The 12,525-nt window shown below is 44.7% G+C and overlaps 2 protein-coding genes and 1 long non-coding RNA gene across 4 annotated transcripts in view; 2 read left to right on the forward strand and 1 right to left on the reverse strand.

Moving 5' to 3' along the window:
• tubgcp2 (tubulin gamma complex component 2) overlaps positions 1-460 on the forward strand; it is an 8,328-nt gene extending 7,868 nt beyond the window's left edge. For both annotated transcript variants that reach the window (XM_060036036.1, XM_060036035.1), the window contains exon 18: positions 66-460. In XM_060036036.1, the coding sequence (XP_059892019.1) occupies positions 66-141 (76 nt within the window). In that variant the 3' untranslated portion in view covers positions 142-460. The remainder of the gene's footprint in view (positions 1-65) is intronic.
• Positions 1-1,378, reverse strand: part of LOC132446008 (uncharacterized) — a 2,353-nt gene extending 975 nt beyond the window's left edge. Inside the window, exon 1 of the long non-coding RNA XR_009522760.1 lies at positions 1,131-1,378. This is a non-coding gene — a long non-coding RNA (uncharacterized LOC132446008). The remainder of the gene's footprint in view (positions 1-1,130) is intronic.
• adam8b (ADAM metallopeptidase domain 8b) lies at positions 1,371-11,775 on the forward strand. Its single transcript, XM_060036037.1, has 22 exons — positions 1,371-1,597; positions 1,750-1,856; positions 2,022-2,095; positions 2,238-2,313; positions 2,435-2,511; positions 2,967-3,339; positions 3,543-3,608; positions 3,734-3,796; positions 3,979-4,148; positions 4,255-4,336; positions 4,447-4,589; positions 4,883-5,069; positions 5,436-5,528; positions 5,840-6,038; positions 6,801-6,903; positions 7,033-7,201; positions 7,311-7,391; positions 7,617-7,701; positions 8,158-8,278; positions 8,769-8,928; positions 9,082-9,126; positions 9,255-11,775. Exons 1-22 carry the CDS (start codon positions 1,558-1,560, stop codon positions 9,315-9,317), a joined length of 2,577 nt encoding a protein of 858 aa, XP_059892020.1. The 5' UTR covers positions 1,371-1,557; the 3' UTR covers positions 9,318-11,775.
• The last annotated feature ends 750 nt before the right edge of the window (positions 11,776-12,525 follow it).

The raw sequence follows: 12,525 nt of genomic DNA on the forward strand, positions 1-12,525 counted from the left end.
CACCTTCCAATGTTTTGTCGGTCGTACGGTTGAATGAGTGAATTCGTTGCTCTTTGATTCCACAGGCTGGATTTCAACGGCTTCTACACAGAGCGCCTTTCGCGGATGGCCATCGAGAGGAGCCAGAAAGCGGCGGCGTAGAGTTTGTGTGTCCTAATGCGATGTTTTTGACAAGAAGTACTTAAAGCGTCCGCCTCCACGCCCTCCACCGCCCTGTTCATCAAGGCTACAATAGCAATCAGAGTTCACATAAACATGGCAACCGTTGCATCCCCTTTTTACAGACTGTTGTTTCAGTGTTGTTGTATAGAATGTATTGGAAGGAAATGTCCTGTTATTAAATATGTAAAGGACCAGGAATATTAAAGGATATCTGCTTTACTTTCTGAAAATGTAACATATGACACTCCTTATGGGTAATTTATTGTACCTACCAGAAAAACAAAATAAAAATAAGATTTACTCCTGTGTAATGAATTGAAAACGGAATGATTTTAGAGCCTAGGCTGCTGTGAATATGAACAGTGTCTTTCAGGATGGCTATAGGCAGTTTGGAATCGAAACGTACAGGCAGTAGCTCTGCTGCAGTTTTTGACGGAGAAAGTTTTAACTGGTGTAGTTGACAATCTCAAGCATGGTTAGATCTTTGATCCTGTGTTAAAGGGTTGCAATGCTATGCTATGTGTGTCTTCATTTGTACCATTAACATGATGAGAAACAATCACAGCTGTATTACTTGAGCCTACAGCAAAAAGAACAACTACCTGATTTAACCATATTTAAATGTCCATTACAAAAGGCGTGCATTTTCTTTTTACATATTCAAATCATGATTAATTAGAAAAATGTTGTGCGCAAAATCCATACAATATGAATGTGTTATGAAGAAATGCATAGTTAATTTTTGTGTTAGATTATTTGGAGCTCATTAAATTGACTGGTTATGCAACGTTGGGGTTCCAACAGGCCTGCGGGTCACAAAACATTTGGTTTGTAACGCATTTTATTCCGTGTCGCTATTATTTTAAATGGACTGAATTTGCAAAATATATCTGATTCACTTTGAAATCTCAAAACATGTCGGTGAATACGATCTCGTCCGGAGCAGATACAAAAGTTGCGTAGCCTACCTTTTATAGGAGGTACTGTTTTTTTAATAGCTCTACATTAATTATTTAATTCAACCTCGATCTATGCGGTCGTTTTCTTGGATGGCCAGCAAGGACGATATCTACACACGACCATCGATGCCACCCAGCGCGGATAACGTTTGTTTATTCCGCAGATACCGACTTAACAACACTGAATTACCGTAATGCCAAGAATGTGACTATTTTAATACCCCTGAAGGGATGTCCATATCGGGTCTTTCCGGCGTCATGTGGGACCACGATAAAAAAGGGTGTTCCTCTTACGCATTGAGTCGTCGCAAGTTGGCAGTTAACAGGCGGGGTTAACTGGAAGTGTATTTTATTGCGTCTTATCTATCTATTGGTGCTGGACCACTGACCGACTTAGATGTCCGAATAATAGTGTTGGTGGGCAAGAGGACGGACCATGAAGGAGAACAGGGCATTTTTACTATGGATTACAACGGGTAAGAAAGACATCCCGGCGCGATTATAGGTCGATTACTTTATCTTTATGATAAAACCTACCATTGGTAAAACTTCAAAAAAAAAAAAAACTTTGATCAATGTATCATTTGGAATGAAACTGACAAATCTGTTTTAATTGTTGCATGTCAAGTCTCTCTTGTAGAGTGCACACGAATACTGTCACATGTGGAGCGTTATGATGTTATGGTTCCTCAAAGGCTGCACACCAGAGGAAAGCGGAGTCTCTTTACAGATAAGGTGGGCTAACATTACAACTTATATTAATATTAATAAGAAAGTAGTGGTCATGTAAGCACAAATAAATATATATCATTTAAAATCTGTCTTTTGGTGGAGTTTTTCTTTTTTTAATCAGGACTCACATTTTTTGTTTGAACAAAATGCTACTTATTTTGTTTCCAGCTCTACCCTGATGTGCTAGGATATGAATGGACCATTGATGGAAGGAACCACACAATTCATCTCGAAAAAAATAGGTGATAATCTTTGTATTCCACTAGATATTTTAATATAAATGATAATGGTGCACAGAGCAAACACATACACGTTATCACACAAACATGCATATGAAAGCCACGGCTACACTAACACAATACAACATCATTGTTTCGCTTGCAGCCATCTCCTTGGTAGAAATTACACTGAAACAAATTATCTGGAAGATGGAAGTCGTGTTACGACCCCAGGCAGTCAGGTGAGAATATCAAATGTCCTACATAATCTTTTGATATAAAAGACGTCTCCCTTGATTAGCCTTTACCGTGTTCGTAGAGAAACCGATAATCGTAAACATTTTTCTAATGCTTCTTCCCTAGGACCACTGCTATTACCAGGGCCACATCGAAGGCATGATGCACTCATCAGTCAGTGTGGACATCTGCCAGGGCATTAAGTATGTATGAATCACATACTGCATCTGCCTACGTCAGTGTACCTCTTCTATGATTTACTTTAATATTCAGCACCATCTTTAAGGTTGTTCAATGTCACTGTGAGCTCTGTGACGTTGGTATGAGGTCGCTACCATGACTCACTGACACTGACACTGTGTGTGTGTGTGTGTGTGTGTGTGTGTGTGTGTGTGTGTGTGTGTGTGTGTGTGTGTGTGTGTGTGTGTGTGTGTGTGTGTATGTGTGTGTGTGTGTATATGTGTGTGTGTGTGTGTGTGTGTGTGTGTGTGTGTGTGTGTGTGTGTGTGTGTGTGTGTGTGTATATATGTGTGTGTGTGTGTGTGTGTGTGTGTGTGTGTGTGTGTGTGTGTGTGTGTGTGTGTATATATGTGTGTGTGTGTGTGTGTGTGTGTGTGTGTGTGTGTGTGTGTGTGTGTGTGTGTGTGTGTGTGTGTAGGGGCTTCATAAGGGCCAGGCAGCAGGTGTATTTCATCGAGCCCCTGGGAGGCACTGAAGATGGGGATCACGCCGTGTACCGACCCGAGCACCTCAGAGTCAGCAGTGGCAGCAGTAGCAGCAGTAGCAGTAGTAGTAGTAGTAGTAGTAGTAGTAGTGGTAGTAGTAGCAGTAGTAGTAGTAGTAGTAGTAGTAGTAGCAGTAGTGGTAGTAGTAGTAGTAGTAGTAGTAGTAGTAGTAGTAGTAGTAGTAGTCGTAGTAGTAGTGGTAGTAGTAGTCCTGGATCCAGATCCTCTCCCAGCAGCTCAGAGGATTATGAGACGGACCATGACCTGGGACCAAGGCTATCAGGTCTCTTCAAGTCCAAATCCTGGGTAACAATTCTAATCTTTGTTTTTTGCTTTGCTTTTGAGCAAATTATCAGCATTCACTATTATCATCAGCATTATTAACTTAGCATGCTTTATTAGCATAATGATGCTAGGTTTAACTTTCAGGTGAATAGCATCAAGGGGAAGTGAACAAATCTTCAACCAAATGTAGTCAAACAGAGCAATGTCTTTCTGTGTCCGTTTAGAAAAGAGATCAAACTCCCAGCTCCCTGCGGTTTGTGGAGTTGATCGTTGTCGTTGACAACGCAGAGGTAATCCAACCCGACCTTGAATCCCTGAATCTTTAAACACAATTCAACACACTAAACTCCAAAAAGCTATGATGTATGATTTGATCGAATGATGATGTTTATCATCTTTCCTTTCCTGAAATTAGTATATTATATTTGGAAGCCAGACAAGAGCCCGGGTTTTAGGAGCCGTAAATCACATTGACAAGGTAATTACTCATGAATCACATCTGGCTTATTCATGAAGAAACGGTTTCTATGATTCGTTTTTTATCTGTTGACGTTTTGTTGGATGTATTCCATTATTCTGATCCAACAGCTTCACTGAAGTGTATTTCAATCATTCTCTCTCTCTCTCTCTCTCTCTCTCTCTCTCTCTCTCGCTCTGAAGTTGTACCGAACGCTAGGCATTCGAATTGTGCTGGTGGGCCTGGAGATATGGAACCACAGGAACTACATCGACCTAGACCCCAACTCAGAGACCACCCTGGACCGGTTCCTTCTGTGGCGCCAAACCGACCTTCTGAAGAGGACACCACATGACAACGCCCAGTTTGTCACGTGAGTTTTCTTCGAACCATCTTCTCTGTGGTCAATACTCCATCGTGTCAATATTATGGTACTGGTCTCATGGACCTCAATGCAAACTTTAAACTCTTCTTTACAGTGGCGTCGATTTTGAAGGCGACACCGTCGGTTTGGCAAACAAGTTTGCCATGTGTACGGGAAATTCAGGCGGGGTCAATCAGGTATTACGCAACAACCAAGGCAAACGTTGCAAACAAAATAGGCGTTACGGCATTACTTTTGTAATACTCTTTGCAAGAAAAAAAACAACAACCTCTTTTTGGTTTCCCAGGATCACCATGACAACCTAATTGGCCTGGCGTCCACCATTGCCCATGAGATGGGTCATAACTTTGGCCTTTCCCACGACTCACCGGAGTGTGAGTGCACATCGTCGCTCATCGGTGGCACCTGTGTCATGGCCGACAAGCTCAGGTGAGGCTCTCTGCCTCTCTGCAGAACGAGAAACAGGTTCAGAGCAATGCGCTCCTGTTCGCTCATGTTATCTGTCCCCTCAGATCTATACAGTAAACCATTAACAGCAAAGAAGTTGAATCATGATGCACACTGTTTCCAAAACACAAAAAACATTCCATTATATCACTCTTAACGTTTGTTTGTTTGTTTATGTGTGTGTGTGTTGGTGTGTGCGTGCATGCGTATCTGTGTGTGTGCGTGTGTGTGTGTGCTTGCGTGTGCGTGCGTGCATATGTGTGTGATCCTCACAGAAAAGGATCCCTGGCCTTCCCCGAGTTCTTCAGCAGCTGCAGCGAGGTGCAGCTCGCCGAGTTCCTGGAGAGAGCCCAGCCCAACTGCCTGTCCAGTCCCACCGGCGCCGACACCATCGTCATCGGCCCGCGCTGCGGGAACGCCATACTGGACGCGGGCGAGGACTGCGACTGTGGCACCGCAGAGGTAATAGTGGTCAAACAAAGACTCTGCCTAGTTAAATATACTCCTCAGTCATGAATACGTGCCATTATCTCTGTCAGGGTGGGTATGATGTGTATTGTTATCGATGGAATGGATGAGACGGGCAGGGGAAGATGAGGTCATGCTAAAGGAGGACCCCTTCCCCCAATGTTGCGTATCCTCTTTGGTTAAAATGCTTGTGTTTTGGTTTCGGAAATCTAGGCAACTAACGATGAGTGTGTGGCCGCTGACACCTTCGGTGGGGGGGGGGGGGGGGGGGGGGGGGTCATCTTTTATTTAACCAGACGTGTAACACTGGGACACAGATGCACAACCCTGCTCACACAAGTTTGTTTTCTCGTCCTCCAGGAGTGCAGGAATCCTTGCTGCGACGCAACGACGTGTCGTCTGGCCATGGGCTCCCAGTGTGCTCATGGAGAATGCTGTACCAACAGCTGCCAGGTACCATGCCCCACCCCTGTTTCCCACTACCTGGACCCATCCCTCACACAGAAACACATGTTTTCACATGTAGTGGGCCACAAACAGAGTTCAGTCCGTTCATGAGATGTGTTGACAAAAAGTGTCGACAGTGCAGTCTTTCACTCTGGCCAATCGCTATTGCTGGCGTTACAATTCCTCCCGAAAGCCGCTACGGTATAATGCTATTACTAGCCCAGGAGCTGAGTCGGTACCAATTATACGGGCAGTACATAGCGCTTAGTTAGCGTTACGTAACGCCTTTGCTCTTCTCTCCCTCAACCCCATCCTAGTTTAAAGAGGTGGCCAGCGTGTGTAGGGGGGCGGCCGGGGAGTGCGACCTACCCGAGTACTGCACCGGCCTGTCGGAGAAGTGCCCCGAGGACAGTTTCGTGATGAACGGGAAGCCCTGCCAGAACCAAGACCGCGGCTTCTGCCACGACGGCCAGTGCCCCACTCACAGCCACCACTGCTGGAGGCTGTTCGGAACAGGTACCCTCAGGCCTTGATGCCTTGGAGCCAGACGAACCCGTTGAGGTTGATTGCTGAGGTGTTGTTACTGGTAGTTTACTGGAATGGCCGCCGGTCGTGACGTTTTACACTCTGAGTGAAATGACGGAAAAATGGATTGTCTCATGACTAAGCATGAGTTTGTGCCGCCTGTTACAAAACTTTTTGTGTTTTGTTATTGACAAGAGCAGAAAACTAGATACTCTGTTGCTTGGGGAACACAGCGGTTGAAAAACATGCTGGAGAATTTAGAGGATGTCATAATTTTTGTTTTCATAAATCAAGCGAAAACATTTTTTTTACTGTTACTGCAGCGTGAAATATCTAAAGAGGTGCCTTTCATTTTGGATCAAATCTGCTATCATATCCTGTAGGACCGAACAGTGAAATAAAAAATTATAGACATTTTTAAATGGCCAATTGCAATGCCTGAATCTCAGTAGCTGCAATTCTTTGATACGGGTGAAGTCTGTAAATGTTCATTTCCAACCCCATTATAAATGAAGTACTGCAGAGCTGCAGAGATGCCCTGAGCAACGTACATTTTTCTCTGGATGTAAGAAAACATTTGGTACAGACCCCAACAAATGAAAGATGTAGCACAAAAAAGTGCAATCCTACTAATAGTGAATCATACAATAGCTATCCTCACCATCGCAATAGGATTTTATCTTTCACCATGCGGCCCGGGCCCAATATCCTGTGTAACACACCGTGTCTCCGTCCCATCTGTCCCGGTCATAGCTGCCACGGTGGGATCAGAGGGCTGCTTCGACCTGAACAGGAAAGGGCAGGATGAGGCCCACTGTGGGAGGAACAGATACGGCTACATCCCCTGCACCCCCAAGTACGTAATCTCTCACCGCTTGCTCCCGATCACGCCCTGCCCTGTGTGACCTTCGTGGGACTTATGGTCCGGTCACGCATGCGCAGGACGACATAAACCTGACGCTTGTATACTTCTTCCCACTTTCAGCAATGTAATGTGCGGCTCCATCTTCTGCGAGGGAAGCGGGGACTCCATCACGGGGAAAAAGGCGGTGTTCACCAGGCCGGGCAAGGCCCCGTGCCTGGTGGTGGTGGACGACGAGGGGAGCAGGCACCTGGACATGGTGCCTGCCGGGAGCAGATGTGGACACAATAAGGTAACGCAGAGGGGGGCTGAGGCTAGTCTTCCATCATAGTGAGATGGTGGCTCATGATCCACCCCCCGCAAACACAATGTGACTCATCTCGGTCTCGTCTCTCCCACAGGTCTGCATCAACAACCAATGTGTGGACACGTCGGTGTACGGACTCAAGGACGATTGCTCTAGGAAGTGCAACAACAGAGGGGTAAGCATCAGGCAAGAGAGAGAGAGAGAGAGAGAGAGAGAGAGAGAGAGAGAGAGAGAGAGAGAGAGAAAACACAAGACACAGACAGACAGACTGACACAGACAGAAAGACTGACAGACTCAGATAATGACTCAGACAGACAGACAGACACAGAGCGACAGACACAGACAGCCTGACTCAGACAGACAGACAGAGCTGATTTTCTTTCTTTTTTCCACCTCCAGGTGTGTAACCACAAGAAGCAGTGCCACTGTGATCCGGGCTGGGCGCCTCCTTACTGCGAAGAGCAGTACGTCGACCAGCACCAAGGTAGAGACCCTCCCCCTAGCTCTGCAGCGGGCCTACTGCATGTCGTATGTGGACTGATTGACAGCGGAGGACAGGAGCTTGTAGAAATGTACTTGCTTCCAAAACAAACATTCCGTTTGCTAAGAGGAGAATAATAGGTAGTGAGTAATAAAAGTGTCTTGGCCCCTACTCTACTTAAAGAGTTAGAACGACATTAATTAAAAGAATAACGATGAGTCAATCCCAGGGGTTGAACCTACAGAAACCCTATTGGTTAAACTGGAGAGAGCAACCTTTCCTCCTTCTACCTGAACCGCCACAAGGAACTGGGAAATGGACTTTCACTTTTCTATCCATGTACAGAAAATAATCCCTAAAAATAAAACCAATGACAAAGACATGACAGTTAGCCAGAGTTGATAGCAGAGACCACAACTAACTAACTGTTGGTAACTGTTGGTTTCTGTGGTTCCCCAGACCAAAGCGCGTTGATCGCTGGTGTGGTTTCAGCGCTGGTCATTCTCTTGGTATTCATCGCCGTGGCGATAGGACTGATGTGCTGTAAGAAGCGCAGGAAGGAGAACTATCCTTCCAAAAGGTAAGTGTGAGCATGCACGGAGACTCACACACACACACACACACACACACACACACACACACACACACACACATACACACATACACACATACACACACACACACACACACACACACACACACACACACACACACACACACACACACACACACACACACACACAAACACAAAGGCTTGTGAAATCACAACCGACAAATCTTTAGTTCTCCAGTGGGGGATGTTTGGAAAAGCTTGGGAATACTTTTGTTTATTGTTCTTGAGTCAAGGTTTTGTAACCCTTTGAGATCCATTTATTGTGAAACCCAGTCTTAATTCATAAGAGATATACATTTAAAGTAATAGATGTACAATACATTTAATAACACACATAACATACTTCAACGTAACAAATGGGTATAATAGTATTTTGAATTCATAAGCATAGTATTACCACAATACTACATTTGTCCACATGGCCCGGCCTTAACGCTCGGTATGTCCGTGTTCGCAGGAAGGTCCACTACACTCCGGGGAAGCTGAACCCCATGTTCCAGGAGCAGGTCTCTAATGGCAAACTGCAGATCAGCGCGCCTACCTTCATGGACAGCACGGCCACACACGCCTGCACCCCTCTGTTTGTGAGCGGGGTGCCCTGCCGGCCTGCCCCACAGGTACAGCTAACCATAGTTTGTACAAGTAGTTGATAGTACTAATAAATACAATGTTTGTATTGCCAGACAATGGCGTTAACCATAGACATGTGTTAACAGTTTAACAATGGGGAACAGAATTGTTTTTACGACATTGTTCTTTCCCTTTCTCAGCCGCCACAGAAATCAACAGAGTCGAACGCTGCTCAATCTGAGTCGGTATGTTGTCGTCTCTCTTCATCATTTGTCACAGTTTACTTGTTGATGCAATGTGTCTGTGGTATCTGTTTTTAATCATGTTTGCTCAATGAAATGGAACTGGAAAAGGAATGTTTATCTTTTCGCAGCTGAAAACAGAACCTCCTTGTAGATCCCCACCGCCCTTGAATAGCAAGCAGGTGAGTCACTGAACCAAAGAGAAACACAGCAGTAATCTTCTTAATCTCTTTATCTCATTTCTGGGGGAAAAAGTGGTCCCATACCAAGAAAAGCTAAAGTGGAGCCTGTCTATTTCAACAAAGACGCCATTGTGTGTTCAATTGTATTATACAAACCTGACCTTTTGAACTCCTTCACACTGTTTACCGTCCAAAACGATTGCGCCACCAGTGATGATCTCGGAGAAGTACAGCCCTTCTCCTGATCACTCAATAAAGTCCAGCCCTTCTCCGGTATTGTCCAGTTCATCACGGGTCTCCTCAGCCAAGCCCAGCCCCCCACCGACCCCGTCAGCAAAGCCTACTCCTTCTATATACCGTCCAGTCATTTCCAGTCCACGACTAGTTCACCAAGTCCACTGCAGTCCTTCTCTGGTCCGGTCCAACCCTCCACCCCCAGTCCCCCCAGTCAAACCCAGTCCTTCTCTGGTCCGGTCCAATCCACCACCAGTCCCTTCTACGAAGCCCAGTCCTTCTATGATCCGGTCAAACCCTCCACCACTCCCCCCAGTCAAGCCCAGTCCATCTCCCGTCCGTCCAGTCAAATCCAGCAGTGCTTCCCCCATACCTCCAGTGAAGCCATCCTCTTTCAAGACATGAATGTCCACAGAGGTGTGTCTTCATCTCAGTGAGTGATGCTGCTACTCTGCACGGTTTCATGTATTTAACCCCCTTATAGAGTGTGTTGTACAGCCTCTCCTGCTGGCCCAGAAAGGCTTCAAGGCAAAGGCGGACAATTGGCAGGACCCAGGGTTCTGAAGAAGAGCTTCCTGTGAGCAGCAACAACAGGAAGTCAACATAAGTCTTGTATGACTTGCGCTTATACAAACATTGTGGAACCCATTTAATGATCGAAGACTGATTTGCTTATTTAGTTAAGAGGAGGAGAAGAAAGTTCCTTTTGAAGAGCCGTCTTTATTATGCACCTTTTTTTAATGAGAAAGGAGACTCTTTCATACATGTTATTTTTTCTGCTCATTTGGTTCAAACGGCAGTCTGTGCCTTACGAAATCTACTCCTTGCTTCTGCAGACGTGCTTCTACACTTCCTAAAACTCAATGGTACCGGCGTTTTTTTTCACTTTTCTCATGAAATAATTAATTATTTTGCCGTAACCTTTAAAGCATTCCCATCTCTACTTGTGTTGCAACTATGCCTCCATGACTTGGTGGCAACTAGACAAACCTGATGAACCAAATCATCCGTGTTCTGGCAGCCAGCGGCCTATTGGTCTGTGGAGTATAATGATCATGAGCTCCACGCCTGAGAAGGACCATAGAGCTTCCAGTACAGTCACTTCAGTGTTATTGGCAGATGCTCCACAATAGAGCAGTGTGTTTATATGCCTCATGTATGTACGTCCATACGGATGAGAAAATTAATGTATTTACGGGGTAAAACAACCACACTTGAAACACTTGAGAATCTTTGTACACCTCGGCAAAGTGCCGGACGTGCGAGACACGGGAAAAACGATTTACACGAGGAGCACTTTAGCACTGCTTCAGTCGTGTTATAAAGTTGACTCATTGATAAATCGTAAAAGTGCATTTTCTCATATGTTTTTTTGTTAGTCTCAAAGGAGCTCTGATTTCTTTGTAAATCACCAGTTTGTACATGTGTGTTTTGTACAAAAGAGTCAGTATTAAGTAAAAAAAAAATCAAATCGAAATTGAATGATGTGTTACATTCAGGGTTGGCCAGTAACACTTCACATGTTTAAGCCTTCATCCAGTATTCTGCATTCCTTTGCTTCATACCTTTCCAGTGGGAGTATATAGTGTTAAGTGCATATCAAAGGGTGGAACAGCCAGTGTTCCAGTGTGTACTTCACTGCATAAACAGTTTCTTCTCATTACAGTTTTGCAACCCGTAATGTAAACACATGAGATGAAGTAGAAGTCGATATAAACAGTACTGCTTGTGAAAACAGAACCAGCTCTTCATCTGCTGGGAGAAATAGATCTGAGGCTCCTTGAAACGTTGATCAATTTCTATTGCATACACCAATGTCAAATGTAATCGTTATTGTTTCATATCTCCCGATGAGGCGAGAAGGTGTATGAACGCAACCTTGTGTCTCGAGTACAGCCACTGCTAATGATTACAACAACCCGATGGTCTCAAAGAGTCCCCACCGTGGGATGAGCTGATGGGCTGCACAGGGATCACATCAGCAGTTTTACATTTCTCTTTGTAGCCCGCTAAACAGTGATCCACATCCTTATCCTTTTCAAATCCTTTTTTCACATAACAGCTGTCCAAATAAGGACAGCACACAAAGATAGATGGATAGACAATGATGTGCCTTAACTCAACTGAGCACAAGCGAGAGGAGTATCTCGTGCGCCAATGTTTTTTTGTATTACTGCATAAATTCAACTGAAGTGAAACATTTTGCAATGGAAATAAAAGACGATATCTCTTACAACGTCTAAGCGTTTTTCCTGCTGTTAGGACGCATTGGCTTCCCTCGGTATAGCTCTATCTCACCAAACAGCTCACTGAAGACGTGGCCAAGCGGAGTCCTTATTTACAGGCGTCTTTCGAGTGAGTCAAGGAAACAGACTGGGAAGCAGGCACAGTGAGTCAGCATCCCGCTTGTCTGCTCAACCACAGACTCGTGCAGAAATAGCAGGAGTTCTTCATTATCAACATGGGCACAACGTATAGGGTTATATTGTCCCACAGACAATACAGACAATGGGTTAGTGGTTTGGGACAAAAGTGGGGTTTTATAGGTTAAAATAAACTCAATAAAAATAAAAAGTCACGCCGGAGGGCAGAGTTTGCGTTTTCTTTCATTTTTTAAAATGGAAAACAGACATGATGTTGTCTGGTACTTAAATGAAGACGCAGTCTTATGTCACTCAGCAGTGTGGATCTTCTATGGTCTGTTGTGATGCTCAGGCCAGCAGAGGTTAAATGCTAGACGATGTGTTCCACTGTGGAATACAAAGCTCCCTCTGAACTGAGATCTCTATTTTCTCCACGTGCACAACAAACAACCGTGGTCTAGACCAGTTTACTAAATGGAAAATTATCTGAAAACACGATCATGTTTTAAGAATTGGAAGAGGAGAAATGCGTGTTTGTCTCTTAGAAAAAAAAAAAAAAAGAGGCAAAACCTCAGCCATGGCCTTATTTCCCCTTTCTTGTAGAGCAAAGTTGTATTTCATTG

Source organism: Gadus macrocephalus, chromosome 18 (genome assembly GCF_031168955.1).
Source record: "Gadus macrocephalus chromosome 18, ASM3116895v1".
NCBI classification, from domain to species: Eukaryota; Metazoa; Chordata; class Actinopteri; order Gadiformes; family Gadidae; genus Gadus; species Gadus macrocephalus.

Coding starts and splice junctions, on each gene's coding strand:
- adam8b (XM_060036037.1), top strand. CDS start 1,558: ATGAAGGAGAACAGGGCATTTTTACTATGGATTACAACGG. Junction 7,202..7,310: donor GCAGATGTGGACACAATAAG/GTAACGCAGAGG, acceptor TCTCTCCCACAG/GTCTGCATCAACAACCAATG. Junction 8,929..9,081: donor CCTGCCGGCCTGCCCCACAG/GTACAGCTAACC, acceptor TCCCTTTCTCAG/CCGCCACAGAAATCAACAGA.